Raw genomic sequence first — 19028 nt, forward strand, 5'->3', positions numbered from 1 at the left:
GGTGACCCTCAACTGACCAACAAGGGATTGCATCCCATGGATGGCATCTGCAGGAGAAAGCTGAGGGATCAGCAGGGTCAAGCCTCTTCTTCACTGGCCAGTGTCCCAGGAGGACTCTGTCCCTTCTGCTTTCCATCCTGATCTGTGTTCCTGAATCCAATTCCAGAATCCAGCTCCTGAATCTTGTTCCCATCTGCTGCTGAGTCCAGTCTGCGACTTCCCCAGTGCCTGCCACCAGCATCAGTGGTGCCACTGGTGATGCCATTGGTTGGGTTGGCTCATGGTTTGTGTCTCTGTACCTCTGTCTTTCCCAGCCCATCAATCTCTTTCCCTTCTTCCCTTTCTCTTCCCTTTGGGAAGCAGAGGGCTTCATAGAGAGCCTCTGGCACTCATCTAGCAGCTGGCCCAGCCCTGATCCTTGACACATTTGTAGGAGACTATTGGTAAGATTAAGGAAAAGCAGCTAGGGCTAGTTAACCACATCTGGAAATCTGATCAGGCCACAGAAAAGCTGATGTGAAAAGTAAACTAGGAAAGAGAAGAGGAAGATTTCCTTACCTTTCGGTTGCTGCGATTCATCTTCACTGTCTGAACTGTCATTGCTCACAAGGTGCTTTAGCCTAATATTTTCTGTTGAAAGAAACATAAAAATCACTTTAAAGTGCTACAGTTTCAATGTCAGAACAGCCAGGAATCTTCATAATACATCCAGAGAGTTTTGAACTGTCCTGAATGGGCACCCCCACTTCAAAATAGTGGGGGACAATCAGAAGGCAAGATGGTTATGAAAGCTCTGCTGCAGAATGTGTGGAAAATAAAGGTCAGTACAGTTGGGCAGGTAGAAAACAAAATGGTTTTAATCTCATAACGCCACAAGAGAGAAATAAAAAGAGAAAGGAGTGAACTTCTCTCCAAACTCTGCATTTTGTTACCCTTTACAGCTTTGTTCTCACACAACCACAGAGTCATTGCTAACTGTTCATTACTGTCTCAAGGTATTATTTCAAAGCTAAAATGACTATGGACAAAGCCATCCTTCCACAGACGACTGAATCTTGCTAATTGCATTGGCACAATAGATTAATTAGTTCCCAGTATTACCTAATTCTTCTTCCATGGTGGGTCCTTTGTTTTGAGAGTTGGAGACGCCAAGCACTCTGTTAAATAATATAGAAAATGCACTGCCCCAGACACCTGGAAGGGGAAAAGCAAACCATGAAGAGAAGGCTGCTGGAACTAAAACCTATTTCTTGCACTATTGAAGCAGTTATTTGCTTTCTGAACACACCTCTCATTTTGGAACATGCTAAGTCATAAGCTCAGCTGTACATAGCCAAGAGGGCAAATGGGCTCCTGGAGTACATCAGATGTGTGTCCAGCAGGTCTAGGGAGCTTCTCCTCTCCCTCTTACTCTGCCCTGGTGAGACCACACCTGGAATACTGTGTCCAGTTTGGGGCTCCCCAGTTCAATAGACAGGGATCTGCTGGAGAGAGTCCAGTGGAGGTTAGAAGGATGATGAAGGGGCTGGAACATCTCTCCTATGAAGAAAGACTGAGAGACCTGAGACTGTTTAGTCTGGAGAAGAGAAGGCTGAGAACGGATCTTATCAATGTCTAGAAAAATCTGAGGGGTGGGTGTCAGAATGAAGGTGCCAGGCTCTTTTCAGTGGTGCCCAGTGATAGGTCCAAGGGCAATGGACACAAACCAGAACACAGGGAATTCCACCTCCCCATGAGGAGACACTTCTTTACTGTGAGGGTGATGGAGCCCTGGAGCAGGCTGCCCAAAAAGGTTACAGAATCTCCTCTGGAAGCTTTCAAAACCAACCTGGATGTGTTCCTGTGTGACCTGCCCCAGGTGATCCTGCTTTGGCTGGAGGGTTGGGCGTAATGATCTCTAGATGTCCCTTCCAACCCTTATCATTCTATAATTCCATGATAGCAGGAACAAGAAAAAGAATACCAATCCACATCTGCAAAGACTTTCAAATGGATGCCTTAAATAAACTGAGAACTCTACTTCTTGTTCCTAAGTTTGTGTGACTGCCCTTGTCCATGAACTACTGAAATGAGTTTTATTTTCAAGTCTCTTGCTGTCACATACTCACCCATCAAGAAATGCAAGGGATTTTCATTATACTTCTTCACCACTGTCCCCATAAAAAATTTGCTTCCAAACAAATCTGGAGACATAAAAGTGCCATACTTGGCCATTCCAATCTCATAGGGACTGAATTCCACCCAGTCTGCAAAAGAAACCAAATTGTGCTTCTTTAGCAATCTCAACCTGAATAGAAACAGAAGATAAGACATAAACAAATGAAAATTCTGTCCAAGCGAAGAAATTTTGATTAAATGGGAAGTTAAATAACCGAGAGGAAGAGCTCTTAGGTTCTGCAGAAGTGAAAATATTGATTTCAAGTGAAGGACATTCTAATGTCTCAGCAGAGAAGGAATATTGATTCTCATTCTCTCTTATCACAACAAACTGTGCTGAAAAGAGATGAGGTTGTAAAAACCTCATCATGAACAAGTAACCCTCATAAGTATAAAACCCTCCTAAGCATAAAAGTAGTGACCATGAATGAAAAACCAAAACGACATCTGGTTTTTGTCTTATCACATCCAAGAAAGGGACCTTGAAGATCACCTAGTTCTGATCCCCATATCATGGGCAGGGACACCACCTTCCACTAGGCCAGGTTGCTCAAGGCCTCACCCAACATGGCCTGGAACACCTCCCTGGGCACTGGAACACATCTAATGGTAGGTGTCCCTGGCCATGGCAGGGAATTTGGAACTAGATGATCTTCAAGGTCCCTTCCAACCTGAACAGTTCTGTGAATCTATGAAATGCAACAAGGGTCTCAGTTTTAACCTTCTTCTCTTCCACTGTGATCATACCAAAAGCATGAAGAGAACTGAAAAGAAAAATTAATAGCACAGAAGTAGGGAAACAGTCTAGGAAAGGCATCTGGATTCTAAAGTTTCTAGTGAAATCCAAAAGGAAAAGGCAAAGCTGAGATGTAGCTGAGAAACTTCACACCAAACCACATCAAAGAGACTTTCTAAAGTCTGTATCATCGTGTTGAACAGAGGGCTCCAAAAATCTATGGAATAAAATGTCCAGCTGCATTTTCTGATCTTAGCAGGATGTTTCCAAAGCCATTTGCATTATATGATACATGGATGTGAAATGAACCCTTCCTGAAAAGGCATTAAGGCTGATTGGGAAATATTTCCTGTGGTACCAGTGGAGTTGGTTACATCAGAGAATTCACTGCATAAAGAGAACAATAACAAACAAAAAGTACCCTAAAAACCAAAGAGTACCTGACATGTCTTGTATTGCACCCTTTTATTTTCCATATTTTTACTCGTGATTGATTCCACAGCTTCTGCAAACACATCAGAAGTAGTTCTCAAATTAGAAGGGTGTCCTGGTCTGAGCCAGACCACAGCCAATTCTGCTCATTGCTCTCACTTCACAGTTCAGGCTCTGCTCACTGAGGCACTTTCTGAAGTTCAGGGCAGGTTTGCACAGCCAGTGGCTGCCTCTAGATGGGAGAAGCTGAAAGGGAGAGCTCCTGCTGAGGGCTGAGCTGCAGAAAGGCTCTGCCTTAGACTTGCTCCTCTGCACACCAAGGACACTGCCATAACTTGTGCCCCACCTTGGGGGGTAGGAAGTCAGAGAGGGCACCGGCTGGGAGGAGCAGACAGGACAGGTGACCCTGAACTGACCAACAAGGGATTGCATCCCATGGATGGCATCTGCAGGAGAAAGCTGAGGGATCACCAGGGTCAAGCCTCTCCTTCACTGGCTGGTGTCCCAGGAGGACTCTGTGCCTTCTGCCTTCCATCCTGATTCATGTGTTCCTGAATCCAGTTCCCATCTGCTGCTGAGTCCATCTGGGACTTGCCCAGTGCCTGACCCCAGCATCAGTGGTGCCAATGGTCACTGCCAGCAGGGATTGGTTCCATATAGGTTTGTGTCTCTTTGTCTCTATTCGATGGCATTGTTCTACATTCCATCCCAGGTAGTTTACTCTCTTTCCCAACCCCATCAATGTCTTTCCCTTCTTCCCTTTCTCTTCCCTTTGGGAAGCAGAGAGCTTCATAAAGAGCCTCTGGCACTCTTCTAGTGGCTGGCCCAGCCCTGACCCTTGACAGGCTGCCATCTACCCCTCAAGACACTGAGTGTTTCTGCTAGAATGTTAAGCAGAAGATTAACCACTCCTCCTGGAAAGGAAAGGTTTAATCATGACTGCTGAGAGCTTCGCTTATCTGCAAAGCCAAACATAACATCCTATTTTCCAGATAAATCACCCACAAATCTTCACATCCACTGGAGCAGAAGGAAATTCATTTGAAGACCCACTCCAGGAATTTAATGGAATTTCCCATTAGATATATAAACAGGAATTGGCAGGTTCAGAACCATGCTGAGAGTGAAACTGAAGTGTTAGAATTAATTTAATCTGCAATATTCCACTTTCATTGCGTGCTTGCAGACATGATTTCACAGATGCCAGATCCAGCTCAGGGAACCAAGATTTCTGCCTTAAAATTAAATGGCTTCAGCAGTACCTCCTGCCATTCCAGAAACTCCTTGAGACAGTGTCCGTTTAAAATGTCATCTAGTCCAACTCCCCTGCAGTGAACAGGGACACCTTCCACTGACCAACCTGGTCTTCAATGCTTCCAGGGATGGGGCATCCACAACTTAGTCCATTAACTTAGTGTCCCAAGAGACAAGAACTCTACATCAAGGGAAATACTTAGTCTATAAATCCCTAGTTTCTTGACTGTGGTTCAATCCAAAATAGAATCACAGAATCCTTGGAAGAGACCTTTCAGATCATGCACTCCAACCATTAAGGCAGAGCTGCCAAGTCACCACTAAACCATGTCCCTCAGCACCACATCTACATGGCTTTGAAAACCCTCCAGGCATGGGGACTCCACTGCTGCCTTGGGCAGCCTGGGCCAGAGCTTAACCACCCTTGAGAGAAGCATTCCTCATGTCCAACCTAAACCCTCCCAGGTGCAACTTGAGACTATTCCTTCTTGTCCTACCACTTGTTACTTGGGAGAGGGTCTCACCCCTACCTGTCTCCAACCTCCTTTCAGGCAGTTGCAAAGAGGCAGAAGGTTACACCTCAGCCTCCTTTTCTCCAGACTAAATACCCCCAGTTCCCTCAGCAGCTCCTCACCATACCTGTTCTCCAGACCCTTCACCAGCTTCATCACCTTTCTCAGGACCTGCTCCAACACCTCAATGTCCTTCTTGGCATGAGGGGCCCAAAACTGCACCCAGTACCAGGGCCGAGTACAGGGGCACAATCCTTTCCAATCGAAATCTGAAGCCAGTTAAAATAAACTTCACCAAGGTTGTTTCCTTATGGACTTGAACTGGTGGTGTCTCACTGGTCTTGAGAACAGGGGGACAATCCCTGCCCTACTCCTGCTGGCCACAGTATTGCTGATCCAAGCCAGGATGCTGGTGATCTTCTTGGCCACTCTGGCACACACTGGCTCATGTTCAGCTGGCTGTTAACCAACACACCTGAGGTATTGATGCAATAATCAAAGGTACAGCAATATAGTAGAGTAATAAAAACAGCAAAGCTGTCTTTAGCTAAATCACTGTAATTATGCTCAGTTAAACTGATTACTGCAGCTCTGGCTATGGCAGGTGCCACGCAGGTCAGAAATGTTCTTGGGAGGAAAATATGCAGAGCCTGAGGCATGAAAGGTATTAGCAGCTGCCTGACATCTTGTACCATTTTTTCCCCCAAAAAAGTTGTCTGATATTAATTAATGCATATCAGCCTGAAACAACATAAAGGAGCTCAACTGCGTTTCTAGTCTACTAAAATAAGAAAGGGTAAATGTTTCTGTTCAAAACTTATTATGTATTTCATGTCAAGAGTGGCTGTTCAGTTCTAAGAAGGGAAAACAATCTACAAATGATAAAGCTCTCACATCCTCTATGATGAGACAGATGGAAGCCTCAAAAGAGGAAACTCTAGATCCAGAGGCAATGTTTTTTTTCAATCAGTTGGTAAGGCTAAAGAAATTGGGGCAGCCTTCAGGTGCCTCTGGCCTTGCTTAGAGAAGGTCATTATTGACTAAAGGTCATTGTGCTTGTAAAACCATAAATAAGTAACCCCAAGGCAATGTCTCAGAAAGCAGGTGGTCATCAGAAACCAAAACGCTTTGCACACAATCCCAGCATGGTGGGGGTTGGAGGGGACCTCTGGAGAGCATCCAGTCCAACCCCCCTGCTAAAGTAAGGAGCACCCACAGCAGCTTGTCCAGGATCACAAAGTCTTGGTGGGTTTGGAATCTCTCCAGAGAAGGAGACTCCAAACCTCTCTGGGCAGCCTGCTCCAGGGCTCCAGCACCCTCACAGCAAAGAATTTTCTCCTCATGTTCAGGTGGAATCTCCTGGGTTCCACTTCGTGCCTGTTGCTCCTTGTGCTGTCACTGGGCACCACTGACAAGAGTCTGGTCGCATCCTCTTGCCCCCCACCCTTTAGTTCTTGCTGAGCATTGGTCAGATCCCCTCTCAGGCTGCTCTTCTCCAGGATAAACAGCCCCAGGGATCACTTATCTCTGTGCAATTTCTTATTATAGATTCAGAGTGGTTTGGGTTGGAAGAGACCTTGAAGACCCTCAAAGTTCCAACCCCTGTGCCATGGGCAGGGAGGCCTCATCCAGCCCAGCCTTGAACACTTCCAGGAAGGGGGCATCCACAGCCTCTCTGGGCAACCTGTTCCAGTGTCTCACCACCATCACGGGAAAAAATTTCTTCCTCATCTCCAGTCTAAATCTCTCTTTCTCCAGCTTCAATCCATTCCCTCTCATCCTATCACTCTGAGTCCTTGTAAAAATTCCCTTCCCAGGTCTCCTGTAGCCTCTTCAGGTACTGGAAGGGCACTCTAAGGTCTCCCCGGAGACTTCTCTTATCAGATTCCACTGTCATATTCCCAGAAGCCACTGAACACAAAAAGGACCATTTCCCAAACACCTTTTTACACCCACCAGAAGAGTCCTCATGATGTTTGATATATCCTTCAGCATCAGCACTTCCTACTCTTGCTAAGAATTAAAAAATCTCCTTGGACTAGGTTCCTAATGATACAAATTTGGTTGAGCCCTGAGGAATGTTTCATATTGTGGCAAATTTCTTCCTAAGCCTTGCCCTAAGACTAATAATTTCAAACTCTATCAAATTACAGGGTACAAAAAGTATTAAAAAAAAAACAAGCTTTTTGTGTCAGCCATGTATTTCTTTCTTCTTTTCCCAAGTGACTCAACAGGCAGATTGAAAACCTACCTGCAAACATCAGCTCTGAGACATCTGGTTTAACGTGGAGGCAGGTAAAGAGCGGCAGAGCACACTGAGCACTGTTAATTTTCTCCTTCATGTTGCTCAAAGTGGAGTCCATTCTCTACACGAAAGGAAAGACATCATAGAATCAAATAATTATTTGAGTTGGAGAAGACCTCCAACTCATCAAGTTGCTCCAAGACCATCAAGTCCAACCATCAACCTAACACCACCATGGCCACTAAACCATGCTCCAGAATGCCATGGCCACACATTTCTTGAACACCTCCAGGGACGGTGACTCCACCACCTCCCTGGGCAGCCTGTTCAATGCCTGACCACTCTTGCAGCAAAGAATTTTTTTCCTAATTATCAACAGTTTCTCAGCTCTGATAATCACCAGAAAATGAACTCACGTTATGGATAAGGGTTTCACCTATCAGCATTCCAAAGATATCCGTGAAGGTGACAGGCTGTCCTGAGCTCTTCTTATTCCACAGAGCTTCAATGTAGCGTTTGACTTTCTGAGGAGTGAGCAGCAGGAGAGGGTTGTGGCTCACAGAGTTCATCAGTTCTTGATTGATCTCCTTGGGTCCCTTCTCTGGAAAATCAGGGTGTGAATACAAAGTGGACATGTACCTGCAACAGGAAACAGGCTCTGTAAGTGTCAAAGCCCAGGTCAGTGGCAGGTGTCTGATGCGGGCAATCAGCTCCTAAAGAATTTGCTATAATTACTGATAAAATCAGATTAATTTACTCACCATTAATTGCCTTTTCCTTTTTCCCAAGGCACAGAAAGCTAAACAATTTCTTATAGAGAGCAATGAGGGCCCCCTTCAGCCTCCTCTTCTTCTGTGTAAACAACCCCAGTTCCATCAGCCTCTCCTTACCAGACCTGTCCTCCAGAACCTTCACCAGGTTTGTTGTCCTTCTCTGGACCTACTCCAGCCCCTCAATGTTCTTCTGGGAGTGAGTGGCCCAAAACTGAACCTAGTATTCAAGGAACAACCTCAGCAGTTCCAAGCACAGAGGCATGACCACGTTCATGCAGTTCCTTCCTCCTTATGTCCAACCGAAACCTACCCTGCTCTAGTTTCAAACCATTGCCCCTGGCTTGCTTTAAGGAACCCTAGGGGTGATAAGCTAGGCTGCCCTTATCTCTGGGACAGTCATTTCAGTGTTGCTGACTGCAGGAGCTGGCTCAGGAACACACACCATGCTGCAACACATTCAGACACATGCTGGCCAAGATCAGCCCTGAGGTCACTGCCCAGCAATTCACCTGACGGCCTGATGAACCCTGTCATGTGCATGGGGTAAGAGCTTGGCTCACGAGGCCTTGCACAGCCTCCGAAGCTCAGCCTGCAGGTCAGCTCCACATGAGCAGAGCAAGGACAAGGCAGAATGAGGCATTCAGCACAGGGTTGAAGAAGGGTGACAGAAAGAGCTGCTCCAAAGTTAGGCATGCATCTCAGTGAAGAAGTGAAAACCTGCCTCTCCTGCCAGGAAAGGAATTCTCCACCCTTCAGGAAAAAAAGAAAGAAAAGAGCATTATTCCCAAGTAATGGACTGCATGGAGAGAAGGAAAAGAGAGTGCCAAAGTGTCCATTCATTTATTCATTAAGCAAGGAAAGTCTGAAGAGGTAACACGAAGACAGCAAAGGCAAAGTTCAAATACAGCTGCTTCTGACATATGACTGAATCAGTTCAGAGAGAACCACAGAATTACCAAGGCTGGAAAAGACCTTTAAAACCATCAAGTCAAGCCATCAACCCAGCACTGCCAGGCCACCACTAAACCATATCCCTCAGCACCACATCTACATGTTTTTTTTGACTGCTTCCAGGGATAGGGACTCCACCACTTCCCTGGGCAGCCTGTTCCAGGGCTTAACCACTCTTTCAAGGAAGAAATTTTTCTTAATGTACAATCTAAACCTTCCCTGGGGCAAATTTAGGCCATTTCCTCTCATCCTCATCACTTCTGTCACTTGTCACCTGGGATTAGAGACCAAGCCCCACCTGGCTCCATCCTTCTGTGATGGTTTCAAACTGTCTTTTTAAGTTTTCCTTGCAAAGTTCAAGCAGAGAAAGTGAAAGAGTGTGAATAAGTCACTATTGGGTGTAAGAAAGCAAAATACTGATTGTTCTAAACACTTCCATTGGATAGATAGAAATGTTTAAGAACTATTACTCAAAACAAAGTGGGGCATTTCGACACTCTGCAGTCAGGGCAGCTTGCTGGGCTGTCTGGCTGCTGTTTGCTTCTTCTCTTCTGGCTGAAGATAACACACTGACCTTGGCAGCTAAGTTAACAACTTTTTCTGCTTTAGTTAACTCTGCTTTCTGCAAGGGGAGTCTGGGGGGAGGCAACCCGTGGGAGAGAGGCCCCTTGGGAAAGTCCCCTTTGGGTGGAAGCAAATGGGGCTTGGTTGTGCTTTTCTGTTGATTGTATATATTTGTAAATGTTGTGAATTTTGTATATTTGTACATATTCATTGCATTTCATCATAAATTGTAGATTTTGCTTGTAAATACAGCTCTCATTTGCTTCCAGACTGAGCTAGCCTAGTTATTGTCGGTGGGGGGGAATTTCAGCTCACACTGACACACCTTCTTTCAAGGAGTTGTAGAGAGCCAGAAGATCTCCTCTCAGCCTCCTTTTCTCCAGGCTGAACAACCCCAGTTCCCCCAGCTGCTCCTTAGCAAGACCTGTGATCCTTACGTGACCTCATAAGCTTCACAGAAGTGAAAGAAAATCCCCCACAAGGAATAGAACAGGTCATCATTGGAACCAAAATTCAGATTCACAGATTGCATTGGGTTGGAAGGGGCCTTCAAAGGTCATCTTGTCCAACCCCGCTGTAGTCAGCAGGGACAGCTCCAACTACAGCAGGCTGCCCAGGGCCTGATCTGATCTTGAATGTCTTCAGGGACGGGGTGCCTCAACCACATCCCTGGGCAACCTGTTCCAGTATTTCACCACTTTTATTGTAAAGAGCTACCTAAACCTACTCTGCTCTACTTTCAAACTATTGCTCATGATCCTCTCACTCCAAGCCCTTCTAAATAGTCCCTCACCAGCTTTCCTGTAGCCCCCTTCAGGTACTGGAAGGCTGCTCTAAGGTCTCCCCAGAGCCTTCTGTTCCCCAGGCTGAACATCCCCAGCTCTCAGCCTGTCTTCATATGGGAGGTGCTCCAGCCCCCGGTCATCTTTGCAGCCTCCTCTGGACCTGCTCCCGCAAGATGTGCTTGGGTTAAACCAGGGGATAAAACTCATCCCAAGCAGTTTCCCAGCTCATTTATCTTTAGCTCTTCCAATCATACTCGTCTTCCATCACTCTGAAGGAATGAGTGAGACATTCACATCGTATCATTTAGACTGCAAGGAACCTCAAGGTCTTCACTGCAGCTTCCTGCTCAATGCAGAGCCAGCTCAAAAGTCAGATCAGGTTGTTCAGGACTTTGTTCAGTCAAGTTCTGCTTTCACCTGAAGTATTCACTGAGTCAAAGAGAGAGAGAGAGGATGACACCTTGCCCCACCCTGTTAATTCAGGATGGGGTAATACCTTCCAGTGACTGACCACTCTCACTGCAAAAGAACTCTAAGAGGTCATCCAGTTTCTCTTGTCTTGAGAAAGGACAAGGAGGAATGGCATTTCCAACAAGAGTCTGGTTTCTTTACAGCTTACTCAGTAGGTAGATGAAGATAACAGTAAGATTTGCCACCACCGCCTTGGCCTGCTCCTCAAGGCCACACAAATCCAGCTACTCCATCTTCTCATGTGCTGTTCCCCCAGTTGCCATGCTGGTCCTCTGATGGAATTAGCCAGCTAGGGGTTGGTCTTTTCTCCCACGTAACAAGTGATAGGACAAGAGGAAATGGCCTCAAGTTGCACCTGGGGAGGTTTAGGTTGGACATGAGGAACAATTTCTTCCCCAGAAGGGCTGTCAAGGCCTGGATCAGGCTGCCCAGGGCAGTTGTGGAGTCCCCATCCCTGGAGGAATCGAAAACCTGTGTAAATATGCTGCTGAGGGACATGATTGAGTGGTGACCTAGCAGTGCTGAGTTCACAGTTGGACTTGATGGTCTTAAAGGTCTTTTACAACCAAAATCATTTTCTGATTCTGAGATCATTTGGAGACTGAGCTGTCCTCACCCTGTGAAGCATTTTGAAGCATCACCTTCAGCAGACCCACACCACTGTCCCACTGTGCTGCAAGGTAGTTAGTTGTTCTGTAGGTCTTTTCTGCACTGGCAGTGCAGTAACATCTGCTGTGAATGGAAACCTTTGAAGGAAGTCAACTCTCATGAAAATCCATTCTTGAACTTCCCAAAGGAAAACTGAGGACAGTCTAAAGATCTCCCCCTTACCATGTGGATCCTGAGAGCCCAGCAATGTAAGTGGCACAGTCTAGAATTCCAGACTCATAAAGAGCTTTCATGACTCCAGCAAACCCCACCATGGCCCGAAATCCACCTCCTGAACCCAGGATGGCTATCACTGGTACCTGCAGAGGGGAGAAGAACACACCAGATCACCACATCCATTCTTAGACAGACTCAGTGGTAGTAACCAAACACTATTCATCAACCACTGCCCAAACCTGACAGCCTTGTGGAATAGGTGACCATCTGAAGATCCTCACAGCAGAGAAGAAACCCCTGCTTATCCAAAACTTCTAAGAAGCCAAAAAGATGTTGTGCAGTCTTTCAGTGGTGTAAGTGTAAGACAATGGCAAAATCACAGAATCCCCTCAAGGTGGGGGTTGGAGTGACCTCTGGAGATCAGCCAGTCCGACCCTCCTGCTAAAGCAAGGAGCACCCACAGCAGCTTGTCCAAGATCACAATGTCCGGATGGGTTTGGACTCTCTCCAGAGAAGGAGACTCCACAACCTCTCTGGGCAGCCTGCTCCCGGGCTCCAACACCCTCAAAATACTTTAACAAAGTCCTTTGAGACATGACTTTCAAACACCCTATGTAGCATGGGATAGTACCATGATCCCACCCATGGAGTTACCTGTCCCCCTCAGATTCCCTGGGCCCAAGAGTGACATACAATGTCTCTGTGTCATTTACTTCTGTGTGTTGCCCTCTACAACTACCTCAGAGGAGGCTGGAGAGTGGTGAGGGTTGGTCTCTTCTCATATGCAACAAGTGATAGGACAAGAGGACTCCACAGGGGGACGTTAGAGCTGCCTTCCAATACCTGAAGGGATCCTACAGGAAGGCTGGAGAGGGACTTTTCATAAGGGTGTCTAGTGATAGGACAAGGGGGAATGGTTTGAAGCTGAGGGAGACTAGGGTTAGACTGGATCTTAGGAAGAAGTTTTTCAATATGAGGGTGGTGGGACTCTGGCATGGGTTACCCAGGGAGGCTGTGGCAGTGTTCAAGGCCAGCTTGGATGAGGCTTTGAGCAACGTGGTCAAGTTGAGAGGCATCCCTGCCCATGGTAGGGGGATTGGAGTAGATGATCTCTAAGGTCCCTTCCAACCCAAATCATTCTGTGAATCTATGAAACTCCCCTGTGGGCTGAAACCTCTGAGTCACATGGAAATGACCATATCCAGTGCCCAAGTGAGTTGAGACATTTCTCCATGCTTCCACTCTGCAAAAATGGTTTATCCCTGATGCAGTCAGATCATTTGATCCTTGTCTTCCTACGTTTTAGGCTTTAGTAACAGAAACCGCAGGTATTTAGAGGCATCAGCACTCATCATGCTCCTCCAGAGATAGCTATCAAAAAAAAAAAATGACAAAACAAAGGTAAAGTTTGGGATGTTTTGTTAAGCCAACACCCCAATAACACAGCAGCTGCTTTGAACCAAAGAGCCACATTACTAATCACTTTAATCATGGACCTGAGGCTTTGAAAGCTCTTTACAAACACCACCTAATTAACCAACAAATCCCAACAGGATAAAGAGGGTGGTTTGCAGGTGCAAGCCTGGAGAAAGTATGTGAAAAGCCTTCCAAAGCACCACTACTCAACAGATCTACTCATCAGCCACGGTGGCATGAGCACAAAGGAAAATCTGAGTTGCCTTCAGGATGCAAAGAAAGCTGTAAGGAAGATCAACAAGGAATGCAGAGAGGAGTCACCAGCATTCTGACAGCAAACATTTCCTGTATTGAGTCCACAGGCACTCCAGATTCAGATTCCTGTGCTGGGGAGTGTGGGGATCCCACGAAGCATGGAGTTGTAGAATAGCACTTCATTTCCACCTGATACAAAGCAAGCAGCTGCCATCTCAGGGCAAAAATTCAACTGAAGAGCTCTAGACCAGAGGCAAGGAGCTTAACTAAGTTTTCCACAGCAAATTAGATCATAGAACCATAGAACTGGGGAGGTTGAAGAGACCTTTGAGATCATCAAGTCCAACTGCTCATCTAGAGCTCACAATCCCACCACTACTGCTAAGCTAAACCCTCAGCACCACATCCATGCATGTTTTAAATCCCTCCAGAGATGGTGACTCCACCATCTCTCTGAGCAGCCTGTTCCAGTGCCTGAAAATCCTATATGGGAAGAATTTTTTCTTAATATCCAACCTGAACCACCCTTGGCACAGCTTGAGGCTGTTTCCTCTTATCCTGTCACTTGTTGCAAGTGAGAAGAGATCAAGGACCCCCACCTCGCTCTAACCCCTACTACTTCCCTGGAGAGCCCTTCTACTTCCTATGTCTCACTCATTCCATTGAGACACACATGCAGGAGTCCAAAGTTGATACTCTCCAAACTTACATCACGGGAAGTGGTCAGGTTCTTGCTGCCTTCCTCTCCCAGGAAGGATTTCATGCTGTGCATGATGTTGTCTTTGCGCTGCTGCCGGAACCTCTTCTCCTCATCGCAGAGAGCCATGCTGAACCGCAGGTCAGTGGAGGAGCTATGAGGCGAAACAGACAGGAGTGAGCAAAAGGTAGAACTCACAGATGGGTGAGGAGTGGCTCAAGAGCAGTCTGGACGAGAAGGACATTGGGGTGTCAGTTGATGAGCTAAAAGGGTAGGGGCACGATTCTCAACCTCTCCAGAGAACCTCTCTGGGCAGCCTGCTCCAGGGCTCCAGCACCCTCGCAGCAAAGAAGTTGCTCTTCATGTTGAGGTGGAACCTCCTGTGACCCAGTTTGCCTGTTGTCCCTTGTCCTATCACAGGACACCACTGAAAAGAGCCTGGCACCTTCATCTTGACACCCACCCCTCAGATATTTACAGACATTGACAAGATCCCTTTTCAGCCTTCTCTTTGTCAGACTAAACAGCCCGAGGTCTCTCAGCCCTTCTTTATCAGACAGATGTTTCAGTCCCTTCATCATCCTAATAGCCTCTGTGGGACTCTCTGTTGTATATTCCTATGCCTCTTGAACTGGGGAGCCCAGAACTGAACACAATACTCCAGCTGTGGTTTCACCAGAGCAGAGTAGAGGGGACCACACTTTTTAATGCACCCCAGGAGACCATTGAGCTTCTTGGTCATGAGGGCACATTGCTGTGTCCTGGATAACTGAGACATATGGATAAATGAGCTATTACACATGATGGGCTTGCTCCTACAAGGGCAAACCTACAGTAAAAATGATGGTGTATAAGTCAGGGACAGAGATACCATGAGAAATTTACCCTCCACTTCCACATCTTTACATTACTTGAGATTTCTGTGTTAAACCAGGGCATTTTTGCACTCTACCTGACATGGTTTTAAGAAGATACTAACAAACAGAGTAAAAGTAACAAAGAGTTTTCCTGCTAAATATATTCTCCACCTTTTTCTTTTAATGTGAGATACTTACCATACTTCAAGAGACATTTCCAGAATCATTTCTGTCACCTAAACAAGAAGTATTGAAACTATGGTTACAGCACTTAAAGAGGGGATAAAGACACAAACACACCTGGAACACAAAGTGATGATTAGTCAGAAATATTCTTTAAACCCCCATTTTACAGAGGACAACACCTCTGGAAGACACCTTAGAGCTTAGTTTTTAGAAGCACACAGTGTGATTTCAAATTACACCACTAGCAAACTGCTCCCATTGCTGACTTCCATTCACCAGATCCCATCTCTTGGCTTTCTTCCACTGAATCACCTTTTGAAGGCGCTGTTCACCTTTGGCTTGAAGGGATCTAAGTTTCTTCAAACCCTTTTGATCCTTTATTTCTCCTGCCAGCCACAGTCTGAGACTTGCTTCACAGTTCACAGGGTAATCTTCATACTCAATTTGTGTCTCAAAGACCTGTGAGGGGATGCAGCCCAGGACACAGATTCACAGACTGCATTGGGCTGGAAGGGATCCTCAAAGGTCATCTTGTCCAGCCACCCTGCAGTCACTGGGGACATCTCTGCTGTGTTCAAAGCTGCACCAACAAAGGCAAAGCCAGAAACATGGCAACTTACATCATTGAAAGTTAAATGGACCTCCTTCTTCTCTCCCAGTTTCAGAGAGGATATAGGAAATGTGGATGTGCCTAGAGTCTCATCCATGACGTAGTTGGCATCCATCAAAGTAACCTAGAAAAGAACTCAGGCACTCAATTCCACTTCAACAAATCCCTTTTTTATCTCACCCATCCTATGTCTAAAGTAAAAACAAATTACATGGAAAAGGAACAGGCCTAATCCAACCCAGTCAACGACCAGTAACAGACATGTTCTTCTACCACAGGGTAAGCTCATGAATGCCATGAATGCTTTCAAGGCATTCAATTGCATGGTTATAAAAGCATCATGTCTAAGGGGCTTTTCATGTGAGCACCATTCTGTCAGCAGATACTATCATCCTTCCAAGCAGGTATAAGAGCTTCAAATTACACACCTACAATATGCAATACTTCAGATTGCCAGTTAGTAGACCTTCTCCATGGAGAAACTTCTCCTTCCTCTCTACTCTGCTCTAGGGAAGACACATCTGGAGTCCTGGGTGCATTCTGGTCTCCCAAGTTCAAGAAAGACAAGGAACTACAAGAAAGAGTCCAAGGAGGCTATGAATGAAATGAGGGGGCCTGGAGCCTATCTGTGAGGAGGAAAGGCTGAGAGCCCTGTTGCTGTCTAGCCTGGAGAAGAGCAGCCTGAGAGGGGATCTGATCAACGCTCAGCAAGAGCTAAAAGGTAAGGGACAAGAGGATGGGGCCAGACTCTTGTCAGTAGTCCTTTTTGGAGGGGCCCAAAACTGAAGTCAGTACTCAAGGTGTGGATTCACATGTTAGCTTTAGCTTCTGTCTCAGCTGGTCAGGTTAGACTGAAACTCCATAAGCCTGGGTCTGAAGACTTCACATGTTAGGGCCATTGCTGAAGGCTACTCACCCCTTGGCTCCAGGTACAGAGGAGACAGCAGAACCATGCTTCTGCTTTCTGTCTCTTAAGGGAATGGGCTGTGACTTGACTTTACTCCCACCTATTATGTGTCCATCAGTGTAGGAAGCACAGAGAACATAATTCATGGGTGATGTGAAGAACAGTAAGGAACAAGCTATTATTCTTTTAACCTCCACTGCCACAGACTCAGCTTGGCCACAGGATTTACCTCCAGAACATTCTCCTGGTTTGGGTCCAAAATGAACTCAAAGGTCTCATTCCAGACAGGATTGACATCATTATTGAAATGTTTGGTTCTCTTCCTGCAGTCAGGGGCAGAGGGGATGAACAGCTCCACGTAGGGATCTGGAGTGTCAACTACGAGGCAAAAGAGATGCTCATGTTAGGTTAGGCTCCAGTATGGGTTGTGATAATCAATGAAGTTATGGGAATTCAGAGGTTAGCTCATGGTCTGTGATGGAAAACTGTTTAAATCTATGAATTTCATAAATGTAAGACCAGGAAAGATACAGGGATCTTAACAATCTCTCAAAACTAACAGATATCACATTTTTTTAAGAGAGGAGGAGAAAAGCCTTCAATAAACACAGTGCACTGGGGATGATCCAAGCTCATTGACCTCCAGGTGGAGAGTTGAGTGGGGGGGAACCTCATTAAATTCAAAAGAATCACAGCTGGGAGGAAGAGGTGGAGGAAAAGGCCAACACAAATGGGTTTGGTATTTTCAAATGGAATTCAATCATCTATTGGAAGAAAAACAACAAAGCAACCAGGTGCTCAGGTGTGCAATAACATCCTTGCCTGGATCAGCAATAATGCGGCCAGCAGGACCAGGGAACTGATTGTCTCCCCCTACTCACCACTAGCGAGGCCACACCTCAAGTACTGGCTTCAGTTTTAGCCCACTCACTTCAAGAAGGACACTGAGATGTTGGAGTGTGTCCAAAGAAGGGCAATATAGCTGGTGAAGGGTCTGGAGAACAGGTCTTGTGAGGGCAGCTGAGGGAACTGAGCTTGTTCAGTCTGGAGAAAAGGAGGCTGAGGGGAGACCTTCTCACTCTCTACAATTCCCGGAAAGGAGGTTATCACAAGGTGGGGGCTAGTCTCTTCTCCCGAGGATCAAATGCTAGGTCAACAGGAAAGAACCTCAAGTTGCACCATGGTTTAGGTTGGACATTAGAAGAAACTTCTTCACTGAAAGCATGATTAGGCATTGGAACAGGATGCCCAGGGTGGTGGTTGAATCCCCATCCCTGAAAGTATCTACAAGATGCAGAGATGTGGTGCTGAGGGACATGGTTTAGCTGCAGCCTTGGCAGAGTTAGAGAATGGTTGGACTCGATTATCTTAAAGGTCTTTCCCAGCAGAAACAATTCTATGATTCAAAACAAAAGGCTTTTTGAAACCCCCCAAGAGCTTCTGGATTTTTACCAGAGCAAAACAGAATCAAAACTCAAATGTTTGGCCTCCTGGCAGTTCTAGTGGGGAACACCGGCCAGAAATAACATGCCTTCTGATGCCATCTCCAAATAGAACAGACACTGAACCTACCCACACAGTACTTCAAATAGCTCTGGAAATGCAGAATTGCACACCAGGGTCACGCTGTGAATGAAGTATTCCAGGAGAACTTAAGAAACAAACCTTCTCTCCTAGACTCATGCTCCCTCAATTCCAAGTTTGTATGCAAACAATCCTTATGATTCAGAGATCTGACCATGTGAGAACATCCTTGGACTGCTACAACACTCCTCATAGAGCTTTGCACTGTGCTCCACATCTGCAGGTCTTAGGTAATTGATATGATTTCACAGATTCAAGCTGCTACCTGTGCAAGTAACCAGCAGCTATTTAAAGTTGGGGATTAGTGTGGAGAGGCTTTAAATAGCAAACTTGATTAGCTCCCAAGAATTTACGGCTGATCTTGTCTCTTATTTAAAGTCAGGGGAGTGGGGGGGATCAACCCCCAAGTGCTTATTGCATCTCTTTCCTCACTGGCAGATGGAACCAGCTAACTCCCACTGAAGGCATCAGCTCCCATGGATTCCAGCACAAAACTCTGCCAGAAGGAAGGGGATCAAGGCCAGCAGGTCAGGAGAGGTGATTCTACCCCTTTACTCTGCTCTTGTGAGATCCCATCTCAAATGTTGCATCCACTTCTGATATCCCCATCATAAGAAGAACATGGAACTGTTGGAGAGAGTGCAGAGGAGGGCCACAACGATAATCCAAGGGCTGAAGCACCTCTGCTATGAGGATAGGCTGAGGGAGGTGGGGTTTTTCAGCCTAGAGAAGACTCCACCAGGACCTTAGAGCTGCCTTCCAACACCTGAAGGGATACTACAAACGCTTGGGGTGTAAGTGAAGTCTTGCT

General features: G+C 46.2%; 1 protein-coding gene across 1 annotated transcript in view; it reads right to left on the reverse strand.

Moving 5' to 3' along the window:
• PLA2G4A (phospholipase A2 group IVA) overlaps positions 1–19028 on the reverse strand; it is a 55186-nt gene that overhangs the window by 13231 nt on the left and 22927 nt on the right. The window contains exons 3-12 of the mRNA XM_054384430.1: positions 16863–17011; positions 15737–15850; positions 15129–15166; positions 14086–14227; positions 11712–11848; positions 7753–7975; positions 7343–7457; positions 2109–2246; positions 1102–1194; positions 559–630 (exon numbers count right to left, since the gene is read on the reverse strand). Of these exons, the coding sequence (XP_054240405.1) occupies positions 559–630; positions 1102–1194; positions 2109–2246; positions 7343–7457; positions 7753–7975; positions 11712–11848; positions 14086–14227; positions 15129–15166; positions 15737–15850; positions 16863–17011 (1221 nt within the window). The remainder of the gene's footprint in view (positions 1–558; positions 631–1101; positions 1195–2108; positions 2247–7342; positions 7458–7752; positions 7976–11711; positions 11849–14085; positions 14228–15128; positions 15167–15736; positions 15851–16862; positions 17012–19028) is intronic.

This window comes from Indicator indicator, chromosome 10 (assembly GCF_027791375.1).
Source record: "Indicator indicator isolate 239-I01 chromosome 10, UM_Iind_1.1, whole genome shotgun sequence".
Taxonomy (NCBI): domain Eukaryota; kingdom Metazoa; phylum Chordata; class Aves; order Piciformes; family Indicatoridae; genus Indicator; species Indicator indicator.